Source organism: Leuresthes tenuis, unplaced genomic scaffold (genome assembly GCF_036924035.1).
Source record: "Leuresthes tenuis unplaced genomic scaffold, fLeuTen1.0.hap1 SCAF_16, whole genome shotgun sequence".
NCBI lineage: Eukaryota > Metazoa > Chordata > Actinopteri > Atheriniformes > Atherinopsidae > Leuresthes > Leuresthes tenuis.
Window position 1 is genome coordinate 6019645 of NW_027325370.1, and position 16292 is coordinate 6035936.

A 16292-nucleotide genomic window follows, 5' to 3' on the forward strand; every position below is an offset into this window, starting at 1 on the left:
CCAGCTGGATTATGTGCATCCATATTCATGGAAAAATGAGTCTGATTTATTACAATCCAGTTTCCCACCCAAACAACCTGGACACCATGTAAAATGTTGAAAAACAATACCATAGCACTGATTTAACCCTTAACTGAACGGAAGACAACATATCGAACCCTGAAACAAAGATATTCTGTTCGTTGACGTGTATTTGCTTGTTTTGAATGTGATGCCAGCAAGATGTTCGTTAGAAAGCGTTGGGACTGGGTCAACAAAACTACAATATGTAACCCTGAAGAGATACGCGGTCCGAATCTGTCTGAAAATGTTTAGTGCAATATTAAACAAAAAATTATGCCAAAAGGGGCCTTGAAATTTTGAGCAGCTGCAACACTAAATTCAGTAGGAATGGAAAACTTTTTCACTGGTCTCCTAATTTTCCAAAGTGTTGCTAAGATGAGTTAATGCAACATATGTACTTTATTTTGACATTTGAGCTTATATTTTAGGAAGATAGTGATAGAGAATATTTCCTGATTTTAACATTATTTACTGCACTGTGGTGTGGTAGTTAGCACTGTCGCCTCACAGCTGGGGCCTTCCTGTGTGGAGTTTGCACTTTCCCCCTGTACAAACGTCGGTTCTCTTCCAGCACTCAAAAAATAGAGCTGAGGTAGACTCTAGTCCCCCACAACCCTGCCTGAATTGGATTAAGCAGGTATGGAAAATGGATGGATGGATAGTTTAAACCGGTGCAGAGATGCTTTATGAATTAATTTTTTATTTATTTTTCTTTTTAGATTAATTTATGTCTCTATTTCTTCACTGTGTGATGGTTGGTGCTTTGAAGATGGCTTCAGCCCGAGAAACTCTTTAGAAAGAGCATGAAGGGGTGGAAATGAACTCCACATCAAGCACAAAAGAGCCTTACGGTGTCATAGTTGGAATATGAGAGGTCAAGGCTTTTTGTTATGCTAAAACAATTCTGATACACAACAACCACAGAACACCAAATCCAACAAATAATTGCTCAGTTACAAAAAAAGAATACTTTCACTATGTTAATCAATGAAATGGCATCTTTTGTTTAGATACACCTCCTGATTGACAAATAACTGCTTCGTCTTTATTTTCCCTCAGCAGATATCAGATGAAGGTTCATATCAAAACTGATTGAGAAAAACAAAAATATTCAAATTATTGACAAATTCATGACTTCAGGACAAAAGACCACAGACGGCAGTATCTCTCTTCTATGAACCTCACTGAATGCCCAGAGAGCATGTAACGTGACAGTGCTGTACATGTTGGTGTTCAGATGTTAACTTCTTCCAAAATATTTTCAATCAACATTTGTTTAAACCTTTACAAAATTGAATTTTCATTTATTGAATGTTTTCCTCTTTTTTTATGGCATTTCCTCTTTATTTCTCACACAGTATCCAACCCAGGTGTATTAGTTGTTCTCTCGCTCATTGCAGCAGGCTAAAAATGTCTTTATTCACATGCAGCTGTAGGTTGTCAGGTTACAGAACAGAAACAGGACATAATACTTATAGCTAAAATAGCTCCACATAGGTCTACCAATGTAAAAAGGTTACCTCCCACCCCAACCCAACCACCCCCGATGGTACCCTAAAGCAGATATAGCGTAAGAAAAACTGTGCAAAACATTGCATGAACACTACTATTGTTTGTAGCACTAAGTGAACACAATGCTTTCATTGTCTCAAAGCAAAGCTGATGTGTGTTTCCTCAGTCTGAGAAGGACCCCTCTATCTCTGTGTCCTGTTGAGAAATACTGTATGAAGATATTGCTCAGATAGCTAATATTGAATAAAGGCACATAATAGATTCAGTAAGATATCATTAAGAAAATGTATTTTGCTCTTTTCCCTTTTAATCAGTCAAATAGTAACAAACTTGAAGTTAAGCTAATCCGCTACCTTTTGTGTATTTTTTGTATCTAGAGATGGTTTAAAAAAATCCCTCCAACTCTTTGACTACCTATCTCTTAATCCCAGTTAAGGACCAAATGGCCTCAGAGCAGTGACACAGGGACAAATGTAATATATTTAACAAATAAACACACAGGAAGTCATAAATCACCCTTACATATGTATAAAACAATGTAAAATGCGTTGCTTTTCATTTTTTACTCATATCTTAACCAAAATGTTAGAAGTATAAGAATGACATCTGTCACAACAATAGTTATTGTGAAAAGAAAATGGAATGAAATGCTTCACAAGTTTTCAGTATTCGTTTTTCATTGACATAGGCTCGGGGAAAAACATTCTTCTCAAACATTCTCTTCTTCATCTGTTTCAGATGGTAAAACTCTCAAAACCCTGATTTTAAATAACACAAAAACCCAGATGCAGTACTGCAGGGGTTTTGCTGTCCACTCACTTCAAGTTATGGGATTGTATATTTTATTTCTCTTTTTATTCCATGAGTTCATTGCCCATCTTCTCCATCACTTATTCTCTCTACAAAAACTATGATAATAAATTTAATAATATCAAATATAAACTCCCTTCACACCATTTCTTACGTTTTTTTTTCTTATCGTTTAAATTATCTGCTTCTTCCCCTTTTCTCTGTCACTTTCCCCTCACTCTTTCCATCTCTCCGTATTTCTCTGCTTTTACTTTTTGTAGTTTCCAAACTGAATGGCGAACCGGTCGCTGACACAGCGGAACGTCGCTGGCTGCACTTCCCAGTAGTTGACAGGGTTATCAAACAGGCTGATGCCATTATAGAAAGTCCTCTTCACCCCAAATCCTCGTGGGCAGAAGTCATCCACGCTCACCTGGCTGATGTTGTTGGAATGCAGGTACACCACCTAAAAATGAAGGAGCAGCCAAGTATGAGGTGAGTACAGAGGATGTAGAATGTCAAAAATTATTTGGCAAACATTTTTTTTCAGACTAACTTGTAGGTATTTCATGTTTGGAAGGCCTTGGGGAATACGTGTGAGGCGGTTGTTGTCCAGGTGCAGCTCTCTCAGCATTGGCACATATGACATGCTGCCCTTCTCTATGTTACGGATGTGATTAAACCCAAGACCCAGTCTAGGAAAAAAAGAGAGAAGTGGAAAAATGTTAAAAGGGCAGTCAACAGGGCACTGCTACCTAAACAAAGCAGTGAAGTGATATTAATCAAGATGAGAGTAAGGGCTTTTAAAAACCCATCGATGTTCCTGTGACCACAGACTGTCTTAGGGAGAGGCGTGTAAAAAGGAGGGGAAAGAGAGCAGAGTGGTTGGAAATTTTCACATTTGACAATTGACAAAGCAGATGTATGAATGTGAGAACAAAGCCATTGTTAAAATATGTGATTGTGCTTTTTCAGCTATTTGAAATTTCTGTTGTGAAAAAGGCCTGTGAAGGTAGCTGTTGAGAAATGTGCACGCGTCGCACAAAGGAAGCTTTTTTTAACACACTGATGGCGCCGCACATACAAGCACACAGCAGCACTGGCTCCATGCTATATTTAAGTTGCATTTAAATGTAGTTTTTGTTTATACCCCTAAGGGGCACTGCCGACTGAGTGTATTCCATTGCAGGCAGGGTGCAAGAGTACTGTGTTTAAGTGTGAGGAGGACCTGTTGAGGTTTTTGTAGCGGCTCAGATCCTCCAGTTCCAAAGCCTGGATCTCGTTGTGGTCCAGATGAAGTTCATGGAGAGATTCTGGGAGATCTAGAAGCCAGACACCAAACCTGTGAGCCTTAATTTTAGGTTAAGTTTAGCAGATCCCTCCCATACTGTTTGGACCTTTCACGCCACACTGACAAATTGCTCTGCAGTTAATGAATATGACATTTTGTGAGATGGATTAAAGTTTTTTACTTTACATGACAGGTTCGATACCACTCTCTGTCAAAAAAAAAAAAACATTACATATGTAACTACTGTCAGTAAATCTTTAATATGATACTACATAAAGGCTGGCATAAAAGGAAAACAGTTAGACTGGATGTGTCCAAAGGTGAAAAAAAAGCTGTCTACCATCACCTCTTAGACCATGAATTGGAATATTATATTAAGCTTTCTGAATGCATCCAAGACAAGATCTAAAAATCCCTCTTTTTGGTTTTAGAGGATCCTGAATACTTGTCATCACCAGGGAGTTGTCAGGCAAAAGGCATGGGAAAAAATTGCACATACTAAACCAACATGACTTAAATAAAAGGTCCTTTTGTGCTTTGTTTGAGCAAATTGGCTACTGACTTTATAAATTCCCTGCCCAGTCTCACAAGTACGTTTGTCCACATCTGCAAAACATAGTAGAGTCAAAATAAGGGTGTGAACATTGTGTGATGGAATTGTTTTTCCTTGGTTATTGTTTTGTTCAGGGGAGAATTCAGCCAATCTGATACCAGCCTATATTCATGTGTTTATTTATGCTGAAGCCTAAACACATGTTTATCTGTAACTTATACCATGGACTTATTACTATCTAACTCTAACCCCATGAACATGTTCTACAATATTGTTTTAGTGACAGTTTCATATCATTCAAAATGTTGGTATTTTGTCACTTCAAAAGGAAAACATAGAAATTTAATCTATTCAGAACTCAAAAAGTGTATAAATGTAACAATCTATGTATCTTTATCTATTTTTTGTGAAACTGCTGTGTTTTGCATAGTGGACCAACAGAGCTCAGTGTGACATTGCGTTGCAATTGCATTTTCATTTAAGTGAGTAACAGTATTTACAAAAATGTTGAGCCACTACTTTGAATCATCTAAAACAGTGGAATATCACCATTGTGAATTTGTCAGCATTTCAGCCACATAAGTGAGTTCTTACCTTTTGGCACCCCAGTTAGTTTAGCCTCAGATATACGCAGATAATTCAGTTTCAGTCCCTTAAATGCTCCAGGTTCAAAACCACTGTTCTTGATGGGGTTTGCTCCCATTTCTGCAAGATAAAAGGTAATTATAGCATGACATAAAAAGAAAACCTTTTTATCTTGAAAATGCAATCCAGCAGCAATCCAGTGGCAAAGGCTGTGGTGAGCACCACAGAATATTTACTGGCTCGCTGAAGTCATCAGCATTGCTAACCTATGCAATTCATGTTGCCCAGTCCTGAAAAGGTTCCAGCTGCCACTTTCTTGATGAGGTTCTCGTGAATCCTCAACTCAACCAGAGAGGCAGGCAAGTTTTTGGGGATACTGGTCAGCTGATTCTTTGAAAAGTAGAGTTTCTGCATGTGCTTCAAAGGGGCAAATGTTCTGGGGTGGACTTTGGAAATTTGGTTATTCCTCACAGACAGAGCCTGAGAAAAAAAAGGAAGAGAAAAACAACAACCAAGGATAGTATAAAGTCAACAGGATCTTTTTTTTACCTTGAGAACATCAACAGCACATAGGTAGTCAGAAATTAAAAGAAAGACATTCTACAACAGCCTATTTTGGTGCCCTCTGCCTCTGCTGAACATGTTTAACTGAACTAAAAAATGTTCAGAGACATGTTGCACTAGTTCAAATTCTGAACTAGATGGAGACATATGAAAGTTGAGGCAAATACACTTTAATAGAGATGTTTTTGTATAATGTTATGACATGAGTTTCAAAAGCTGCCAAATTTAATGTTGCTCTTGGTCAGTGCACTTGAATGTGGGTCAGGAGTGAATTACTAAGCCTTACTGCTAAGACAGCTTTGGCATCAGACACAAAGTTTAACACAGTTAAAGCTCTCAGAGCAAAATGTAGTGGAGGTCATTTTTTTTTAAATTAGGAAATTGCTTTCTACATCACAAAGGAAACGGGGATCATAATGATATTTTAGACTGCTCAAACCAATAAAAGCTACAGTTGCACATCTTTGAGATGATACTGAGTGGTACATTACGAATGACCAGACTGTGTGTGCGTCTCTTACATATAAGTTAGAAAGGCCTTTGAAGTCATTCTCTTTTAGCTCAGTGATGCGGTTGTTCTGCAGGTCCAGGAACTTGGTGTCTGGAGGAATATCCTTTGGCACCTCCGTCAAACCTGAAGTCAAAACCAGTAAAAATATCAAAGGGAGACATCAGCTATTAAATGCTTCCATTGGTGACTGCCGGCCAACACCCAAAAATTGTTTTTAATGGGCAGGCTCTTAGGATGTCTTACTCAGACACAGGCTTTGAAAAATAAATAGTCACAGTGGCTTTTAAAGCTCCATCAGCCCTAAAAATCTAACTAATCATACTCCCACACTATCTCAAATAAGTACTTTTGTGCTCTATGTCTATTATTTTAATGAAAGGTGGACATAGACACAACCATTGAGGTCACATGGAGACGTCAGCACAGCCCTGGCGATACGACACACACACACACACAAACACTAATTCCCTTCACACCAGATGGGGACAGCAGATGTTTTCCATCTGGTTTCCATTTCACAGAAGTCACATAGGATGTGACTTAAATACCATCAGTAAAGTCACACATCAAATAAAAAGGAGAAGGGCGCAACCCTGACACATACAAAGAAATACAAGCTGTGTGTGTTAATATGTGAGTGGTGACACTGTGCTGCATTGGGAATTTGTGTCATATATTTTGGCTGATTTGCAACAAGAGAAAAAGTAAAAGCCAAAGCTGTTATGAATGCCTATGAATATTGTTTACTAAGTAGTCATTTCTTACAAGCTAACAAGAGATTGTAAATCAAATCCACAATGAAGGGTATTAAGAAATACACCTGCATTATTTCATACAAGGATCTCTAGAGAAATAACTCACACACAAACGCAGCAACCAGCCACATCACAGAGCCACGTCGACAAGTGCATCTGATGTGGTCATGGATGTATACGCAAATCCAGACCCGGCAAACCTCATTTGAACCAAGAACATGATGCAACTAGACCTGCTGGTGAGGAAGTGCCAGCTGCCCTGCTCAGATCCAGTTAGCCACCGACCACATCTGACCCACAGGACTACCCAGAACTGTCCAGCTACATTTAACTTTAGATATATGACTTTGGCTGTGCTGCGCCACACCCTTCATGACAGCACACAGGATCAAACCCTCAGCAGCTCCCTCTGACAATCTATTGAAACCCCACCATACAATGCTGAGCAAGCTGGTAAAGTGCTCTGATCTAGAAATGATCAAGATTTTGTTCACAAAGAACAGATTCAATTCTTAAAGTTCTGGGGGAGGACTACGTTTCTGTCCTTGGTATCAAGAGTAAATCGCAAACCAGACTTTTTCCTCTATTTTTTTTACCTTGCTGAAATGTATCAAAGTTATTCCAGCAGCCATGAAACTCTAAGTGAGCAGGATGTTGTCCAGCTGATTCATGTGGTCGGAAATATTACCTTCCTTTCAGCACCTGCAGCTTTTGGCATGCCTCCTGCCAACTGGAAACTTCAGTCTGTACTGTCTGCCTGCATCACATCTGCAGACCTGACAGAAGAAACAACTTTTCACCAAGACCCTGACTAAGAGAATCCTTTGGCCGTCTTCACCACAAGCCACTGCACTTTACCCACATCTGCCACAAATCTCAAAGACTTAACTACAAGCCGACAACACTAGCACCCTCTAAAACCCCAGTTCCCCTCAACACAAATACTCAACATCATGCTAGGATGCACACTGAGAGGAGACAGACGGCACCACCAAAATACATCTGTTCTAAATAAGCGTTTGACATCTTGGAAATTATATGCTTCCACATTTACCCATTGCACAAAGACTGGGGACAGTAAATATATAGAGCTTGTAAAATGATGATTCGACAAAACCATTATGCCTAAACACAGACATCTTGTAGTAGTTATGTGTCAAGTATAAAGTGGAGAACCTTTATGTCCATAAATAAGAGTGAATTCAGTTACTTTAAGTTGAACAAAAATAGACAAAGGGAGAAAAGCGAGCACTTTTAATATCTGTTGGATGCTTATGTGGACTAAAACATAAACATTTCTTTTTATTAACTTTGCATTTACCTTTTCAGTCAAGAGACTTTAATCTCAATTCTAAAACCTTCTCATGGAAACATCGCAAACTTTTAATCATTTGTAATTAATGTCTTGAATCTCAAAGCACAAACTTGTTTTTCCTTTCATCGTGGTTTCAATCAAACATTCTGTACATGGTCCAGAAACCAGAGAACCATCAGAAAGCTCCCTCAAAGAAACCAAGTAAGTCATCAAAGTGCCCCTTTTTATGTCTACAAAAAATATTTTGTCTTTTTCTCAACCGTATCTCCCTCTTTTCCTGTGTTGATCCATCTTACTTTTACGCCTCCTTCTCTCACGACAGTCTTCTTTTCTGCTCTCAACATCTTTCCCTCCCTGTATCTACTCACAAAGTCTGGAACACAAAATCCCTCAAAGAGATGCCTTTCCTTGTCAAAATACACCAGCAATACCCAAAAGGGAGAAATTCCCTCCCCTAGATAATATAGCTTTACTCTCTGGGGCTGTAAGGCTTTGGTCTTGCTCAGTCATTCAAATCCTTTGGGTTTTTTTCTTTCGTAGCCTCAACACGCTCACACTCTACATGATGACAAAACATCACTCAGACTGAAGCACTGCTTCTCTCACATGCACTCTCACTAACCGAGGTCAGAGCACTGGACGACCCTGAGATGGCAGAGGCAGCCGAAGGGGCAAATAGGCACGTAGGGAGGGGGGCCAGGGGTAAACGTGTCTATGGCTGACCCTTCTTCCATATCCCTCATCATTGCCATCATCCCACCACTGTCCATATTGTCCAGGGCAAAGTCCCAGAAGCCTTTCTGCTCGAAGGGCAAAGCAGAGGAGGGAGAGAGCAGCTGGGCCATGCACAACAATGGCAGAATGGACCAATGTGGCGGCATCTTAGATGTAAGCACCTGGAGAAAAACAAAGAGAAAAGATGAGCGGCATGAGTTTTTCTGCAAATAAATGTGTATATAGAGAGAAAGAGATTTATATGTATACATAGAGATGAGTATACCTAAAACTACCCCATTATATTACTAAAGCCCCGCAATTAATCTTTCCATTACTAATGTTTATACTGTTCAGTTTGAAGTGTGATGTTATTTTCATTCAGGTTGTGTGTTTGTGAAGCTGATGAACTTTATTAGAATGTGCTGACAGGGCAGTTGGTATCGGCTTCAGGACCCCCGTGACCCTGAATTGGATTAAGCAGCAGGATGAATAAATGAATGGATGTGCTGACAGCAATCCTCTCAAATTACAGTACAGTATATCAATGTTTATCAGTGCGCGTCTAAATGTCTGGGTTGTCGTAGTATCCAAGAAGATGCAAGGAAAACTTCTGGACAAGGCTGAGTTCCTAGTCTGTCAAAGCAGGTTAATGCCCATGAGGCTCAAAACTCAGAAAACCTAATTTAGATATTGAAACTGGAGGCTTATTTATCGAGGTGTGTGTAAGGCTTTGTGCTGATACTGTGTATACCTAAAATATCAAAAACCAAAAAAACACTACCGTGTTCAGTAGCAGTGTGTTTTAAAGGAAGCATGCAGTAGACAGGGTCAGTTCAGCCCAGTGTCCCCAGAAAAATGTACGGTTGTTCATATGCCCAAAACAATTCAGCTTTGTCACAATTGGTGATTGGTGACATGGCAACAAATCCCTTGGCTGTTCTCTTCTGTCACAGTGCTCGTGAGACAAGACAAGAATTACAGTCTATGAAATCTATGAATAATAAAATGTGTCGCTGTAAGCATGTAGAAATGTGTGCCTCTGTGACCATGCAAAGCTCACCAGATACATTCATTCTAACCCCAACCATGTACTTTTAAGTCCAAACACTAACCATTTGTGGGTGAGAGTGCAGTAGAAAATCTGAAAGAAGTGATTGCAAATGTGAGGGAAGTAGAAAAATGCACCAAGTGCCAAAAACGTTCTGCAGGACAAGCCTCAAACTAGCAATCTGTTGCAAAACAGACTAAGTTCTTTATCCCTCCCTTTCTTCCTCTTTATAAGTGTTTGTTTGGCCAAATGAACACTAGCGAGACGTGGAAAGTGGACATCATTACATACAAACACTTATGGAGGTGCAGCATGTTGATGTGCTGACAAATCAAATATTTAGGGTGCATTTGAGTATGGAACAGATGAAAGAAAATGTCATATTGGTGCCATTTTTTTAATTTTATCATGAAACTTCAATATATTGCTCTGTTCAAAAACAGCTATTTTACTTTCTGTTGTGTCAGTGGGTTGGTTAATTATAAATGCATAAATGTCCAGAAACTAGTCGGCCTCCTAACAGGTTAATTGGGCCATGGGGAGGCAGTCGATGTAGTGATCAAAAAATATTATGAAATGGTCTACTTATCCCAAATTACACATCTCTACATTTATACCACACCTAACAGGCAGACTGAAGCTGGAGGCTGGTGAGGAGAAATGCACTCATTTCCCCTGTCACCCTTGCCAGGAATTCACCCTGGGAAGAAAAGTTTCTGTGCCTGCTGCACAATACAATTCCCTTGAAAGCAAGTCTCCTTTCAGTAGCCAATCAGATAGCAAAGGGGGCATCACCTAAATGATGGAAAAGTTTATGCTGCAAATGAGCTTTGCAACAAAGCAGCCATTCACTTGCTGGGGAAACTGGGTCTGCAAGTGCAGACACATATATTTGAATGTTGTGAAATAGACTCCATGATGTCATAGTTGTGCACACACATACAACACTAATTGAGATCGACAGACATGTGAGTATGTGTGTATGTCTGTGTTTGTTTGTTAGCTTTATCCTGCTTGCATTGACCTGAAAAATACGACCACACTCACCCTTCAACTCAAATTAAAAATCAATTCTTAGGAAAACAAATTGATACCAGGCCCATTGATCCGTGCAGCCAGAATTGTGACCTTTGAGGTTAATCCTATGAAGCAAAACCCACTCCAACAAGGGACCCTAGGGTGACCTAAAACCCTATATTCTCTAACTTTGTCATGTAAGTTACTTATCTGATATTCAGCTCACTAATCTTACTAATCTTAGTCTTAATGCCATGGAAATACAGTGTGCATCATGCTGAGACATGATCAGGGATTCTGCCCAGATTCTGCTGAAGTGAGAGGAAAAAATTATTTGACTTCCCATAATCAGCACCGAGGGGCATGAAAAAAAGATGGGGGCTTGATTGAAGAAAAATAAAAGATCCACTCGATTATCTTAAGATGCCTGAAGGTAAAACTCTTGTCTTTTAGAGTCGCTGATGTGCCTCAGTCCTGTTCTAAGAAATTAAACACCAGCTACACACACAGAATTTAATCTAACTTCCAAGTAGCATTGACTCACACAACTTTAAATGGCTTAGCATTAATAAAGCCCATTGGGGAGTTTCAAGTGATTTTTAATTTTGGGGAAATGCTTTTCATTCCAAACTTTATGAAGAATATATTGTTAAAGTTGATACAGGTCCTTTAAACAACAAAAGTTGAGCCTTGACAGAAACATTTCTTTAAGAAATACAGAATTGTGGCCACAGTAAGACATCACTGTGTTTCAGTGGTCAGTAAACGTGCTTATCAGTTTAAGACTGACTCGGCACATGCATAACCTCACTAATGCACTATTTAGTTTTGTATATGTTGTGGCAGAAGTTATCTATTCTCAGGCTTTTAAATCATACTTTCAAGCTGCTTATAAATTCCCTGCAACTGTGAGCATTTTTGTTCTATTAAAACACATGGTGCTATCATTTAAAGGCATTAAAGACAATAAAACAAAGAGCCTGTGCATGATAGGGACCTGGCCTGTGAGTATGAACAACTGGCCCCTGTAGTCTGCTCCCTGCAATAAAAATAGCTGCCAAATTATACCATTTTGGAGAAAAAAAGAAAAGAAAAAAACACCATGGGCCTTGTCTTGACCAGAAGAATGCAGCCAACAACTAGTACATATAGAGTCAGCATCACACAATGACACGCAACATACAAAGAACTAAAAGTGCCAGATTACACACAGAAGGTTATATATATATATATGCCTACAATTTTGGCAGTTTATTTTTTGCAACATTACGGCAAGTATATACTGTAAATCTAGAAATGTGACACCGGTGCTCTAATTTGCAGAGCTGCTTTTGTCTTCCTGTTGTCAGATGTGATTGCAGATATAGATAAAGGGTATGATGGAGGAGAGAAAAAAAAAGAGACCCGGGCAGCCTGTCATCAGCACAACCGATGTGTGTAGCTTCTATCTACACAACATGACAATAAAACTAAACTGCATCCCACGATCAAGAGCCCTTCTAGCTGTAATAACCACTTTTATCTGGCTCTAGTGTTTGTACATATAAATTCCTCCCATCTCCCTTCATTTAAGCTGTGAGCCTTCAAACGTCCGGGGCTGAGACGAAAAACAAACCAAAGGCTTCAGTCTTAATTGTTGTTGCCTCAGCTTTCCTCCCACCCAAAGACCAACAGCGGTTTAATGGATGGATGGGCAGCTATTTCTGTCTAGCTGTAATATATGGTGCAGTGAACTGTGTGTCTGTGCATCTGTGTGTGTACAGAGGGGTGGGGTGTGGGGTCAGACAAGAAAACGGAAAAAAGAATAAGAGTAGTGCAGAATGACAATCATGAGGCAGACAGAGATAACGAAAAAGGGGGAACTGTGTGTCAACAGTGGACAGAAGGATGTGAGAATGTCCAAATGGTAGCCTTTCTGCCTTAGAAGATGGCCAAAAGTAAGTGGACTCCTCAATGGACGTTCACACATTTTAGGTTTTACAGTTAGTTAGGCCTCTAAATCTTCAATGTTCAATGCATCAATATTCAACAAATCCCATTCAAATGTGTCCATATTCACATGGTTTTAGGCGTGGAGTTTTACTACTTAGCTCTTACAAGCATCTCAGCATTCAGTTAGGTTGAAGCTTCTTTGCTCAAAAAAAGCAATGGTTATTTTCCACAATAGGAGAGAGTGGGGAATTTCCCCCAAGCAAAGGTATGTAAGCTCATTACAGGAGTGATGATCCCTCTTTTTCAGAGACACATCCACACAGATAAGTGAACTACTAAAGGTGGTTAAAGCGGTAACATATAACTGACACCGGTATATGAACATGTGAGTTTCAATGGCTTTGTGTTGTACACACAAGGTGAAAAAAGAACATAGGAGGCCAAGCAACAAGAAAAGAATTCAGAAATTAATGTATGGATGGATATATGTCTATTGATAGTGAAATAGAACAGTGTCTGAAGGGACTATTTTAAATAATCCTTGCTAATATGTTTGAGTTTCATACACTTGATGTCTGTGATTAGCTTTGCATGTTATACATACACTATCCAACAAGTGCCAGGTACTTGTCAGGTCTCAAATTCACTAAATTTACTTTGATGTTGCTAAAATACAGCCTTTGCCATGGTCAAGCTTTGTGTTGATTCTGTTATTTCATGTTTTTTTCATGTTTATTTCACAACTGCAACAAGGGAAAGACAAAAACTAGGATTTTTCTACGGCCTCTCATGAAAAAGAAAGATTTACTTAATATGTGAGTAAAATCATTAAATGCCACATAAATTAACCCTCGCTTTGGTCCCTGCAAGTTCAAGGTCAATGCTAAAGGTGCCCAAAATCCACCTGACTTGACAATATCAATTAAGGCATACAATACTGTCTCATTTTTTAAAAATCTCTATTCGTATTACAAGCTGTTCTTTGGCAGTGTTGGCAGTCATGCGAGCACAGTTAAGGTGGGGCAGCTTACCAAGTGCCAGCTGGCACCACAACAGTTGTGTATGCCACGTCAACACTCAGTACCGATTAAAATCACATGGTGGTTCAAAGTGATCACTGTGCTGACTGTGCACAGAATATTGGACATGATATGTTGCAGAGAATAAATCAATGTCTGCATGGCGTTACACTTTGGAGTACTTCTGTTGTTTGGAACTTGGTCCAAGCTGCAATAAACTTTGACACAAAAACACAAATGTAAAACTTTTACAAATGCTTGCATGTGGGAAGCCATGCTACCCAAACACATTCTCCATGTACATAAATAAATAATCTATTCAAAATTATCTGGTAGTTTGACTGACCCCCCCCCCTCATTTTCTTCCTCTAATGAGCAAACGCACACACACACACAGACACATACATCCTTAAGACATGTCCTCCTCCGATATACAGACTGTTAGTGCAAGGCGGATCCGGTAAGAACTTTAGGGTGGGGTTAACTGCCCCAGCAGCTGTAATTTGGTGACTTCTGTGCCTAAAAAAAGGAACTGTTTGGCAGCTCCTCTCATGCCGCCAAGCTTGGATGTGGTGGAAAGCTGCTCAGTGCTGCTGAGATGAAGCCTAACCAAAGACCAACAGAGAGCAGAACAACACAGAGCAACAGAAAAGTGCCAAATCACTCGGCAGCAAAAGGAACTACTGACCTGAGGATCCATGCCTGTGGGAAGATAGGCCTCATTCAACGGATATGGGTCATTTCAGAGTTTAAGCCAGTGAAAAATGGGCTATGAATCAAGTCTTTAAACAATAGTTGCTCTATGAAAAACTAGAGTGGAACAATGAGCATTTTTTATTGACACAACATAAAAAAAAGGATTTTCAGAACATATACTTGCAACAGTAAGGAAAAAATTACACCAATGCTGGGCAGCAGATTGAAACTGATCAATAGCTAAAGAGAAAGAATTCAGAGCTGAAAACTGGGTAAATCATGCAATGAATGTTGTAAAAAGGCAGGTGGATGGGCAATCAGGGAGAAGAAGTCACAGAGCAGACAGACTTGCAGGTGCAGAGTGGTCAACCCACAGACTGTCTAATAGGCAGGCAGGTCAGGAAACACACAGCCGCCCTTCAATTCCAACCATCAATTCCAACTGTCTGACTATTTTCCAGTCAGACTCACGCTGCTTACTTTGTCCTTGTATGGTAAAGAGACTGTTTCATGCATAAGCTTGTTGTTTGTTGTCTGGACAAGAATTTGTCAGCACAAGACAAGAGTAAAGCTGCCAGAAGGTAAATAAAGTTCCTCCCCAATGGGTTGTCTCTGCATTACATTAAGTAAAATAAATAAATAAATAAATAGTAAATAGAGCAAAAAAGGGAAGGAGCAATAGTAACACTCTCACCTCAGGCACAATTTGTGAGTCTGAATGCTGCGGTCACAACGCTAAATTTGAGGGTAGTGCAGAACTGTGGACCAGATCAAGTCGATCAAATCCCTGAATAATGACGCAGGAATGTTGCATTTGGAGCCAAATGAAACAAGAAAGTTCCCTCGCTGTAGGGATAAACTGAACGGAAATTATTTGTCTAATTACCATCTCATCCCTTGAGAACTACATGAACGATATGCGGAGATTTGTTGCGCCATCTAGTGTAAGTCTGATATTACAGCATCCAGCAAACGCTGTAACAGGTTGAGAGGAATAATCGTAAAATAAATATATCATACGTTTGTAATGGGAAAATAAGTAGGGGGAAATAAACCAAGAAAACATTGCAATGTCATATTGTCATGTATTATTTAGTGCAAGCGACGTATATACACGTAAATAAACGTTCTTCAGCTAAAAATGTGAAAGGTAACAGATTTGAATAACGTGCAAAAACTAAACAAAGACTGTGAGCTCATACAATTAAGCATAAACTTTCTCTTTTTTAGTGTTTGGACAAAAAAATATTTTTGTACGGTATGCACACCCTAGAAAAGGAATTAAGTCGCCCCCAAGCAATTTGGAGGACTTAACAGCATATGAAATAAGATAACCCATCTTTCCTACCTTTTGAATAGAAATAAGATAATAATTCCAATTTCCAAAAAGTAGACTGAAGAGTTTTTGCGCCCTCTATAAGTCACTTTATCCTGAAGATTTAAAGAAAAGTCCTATATTCTCATCACATTTAGGGATGATTGTATCCCAGTGGTCCTCTGACACCAGCCGCAGCTCCTCTGGTTCTGCGTGCGGCTGCGAAACGTGTCGGGCCAGCCTACGTGAGTCCGACTCGAGGAATGACTGCGTGTCGGGAGAGTCGAGCCCATAAAGTTAACAAGCCAGCCTCTTTTCTCCCCTTTTGGATGAAGGAAATGTGAAGAGGAGGAGGGGGGGAAAGGAGTGAGTGGGACTGCAATTAGGTCATAAACTAACACCTCACAATCACCTCACAAATTATTAAAAACTTAATTGGTTGGCTTAATTTTGGTAGTCACACTTTTGTTGTATTAAAACTTGGTTGGTATTAGTGTTATATTTGTCCCCAATACTTCAAACATGACAGTACGTTATGTGTGGGAGTTTGAGGGAACTATATCATGTCTATAATTAAGCCCGTGTTGAAACATCTTGATGCATTACTGCA

At 39.5% G+C, this 16292-nt stretch overlaps 1 protein-coding gene across 1 annotated transcript; it reads right to left on the reverse strand.

Annotated features, from left to right (window-relative positions):
• Window positions 1–1377: 1377 nt before the first annotated feature.
• bgnb (biglycan b) lies at window positions 1378–15967 on the reverse strand. Its single transcript, XM_072366347.1, has 8 exons — window positions 15716–15967; window positions 8561–8834; window positions 5879–5991; window positions 5060–5273; window positions 4803–4913; window positions 3593–3686; window positions 2921–3059; window positions 1378–2830 (listed from the first exon to the last, which is right to left on the reverse strand). The coding sequence occupies exons 2-8, from the start codon at window positions 8817–8819 to the stop codon at window positions 2633–2635; spliced, it is 1128 nt and encodes a 375-aa protein (XP_072222448.1). The 5' UTR covers window positions 8820–8834; window positions 15716–15967; the 3' UTR covers window positions 1378–2632.
• Between the last annotated feature and the right edge of the window lie 325 nt (window positions 15968–16292).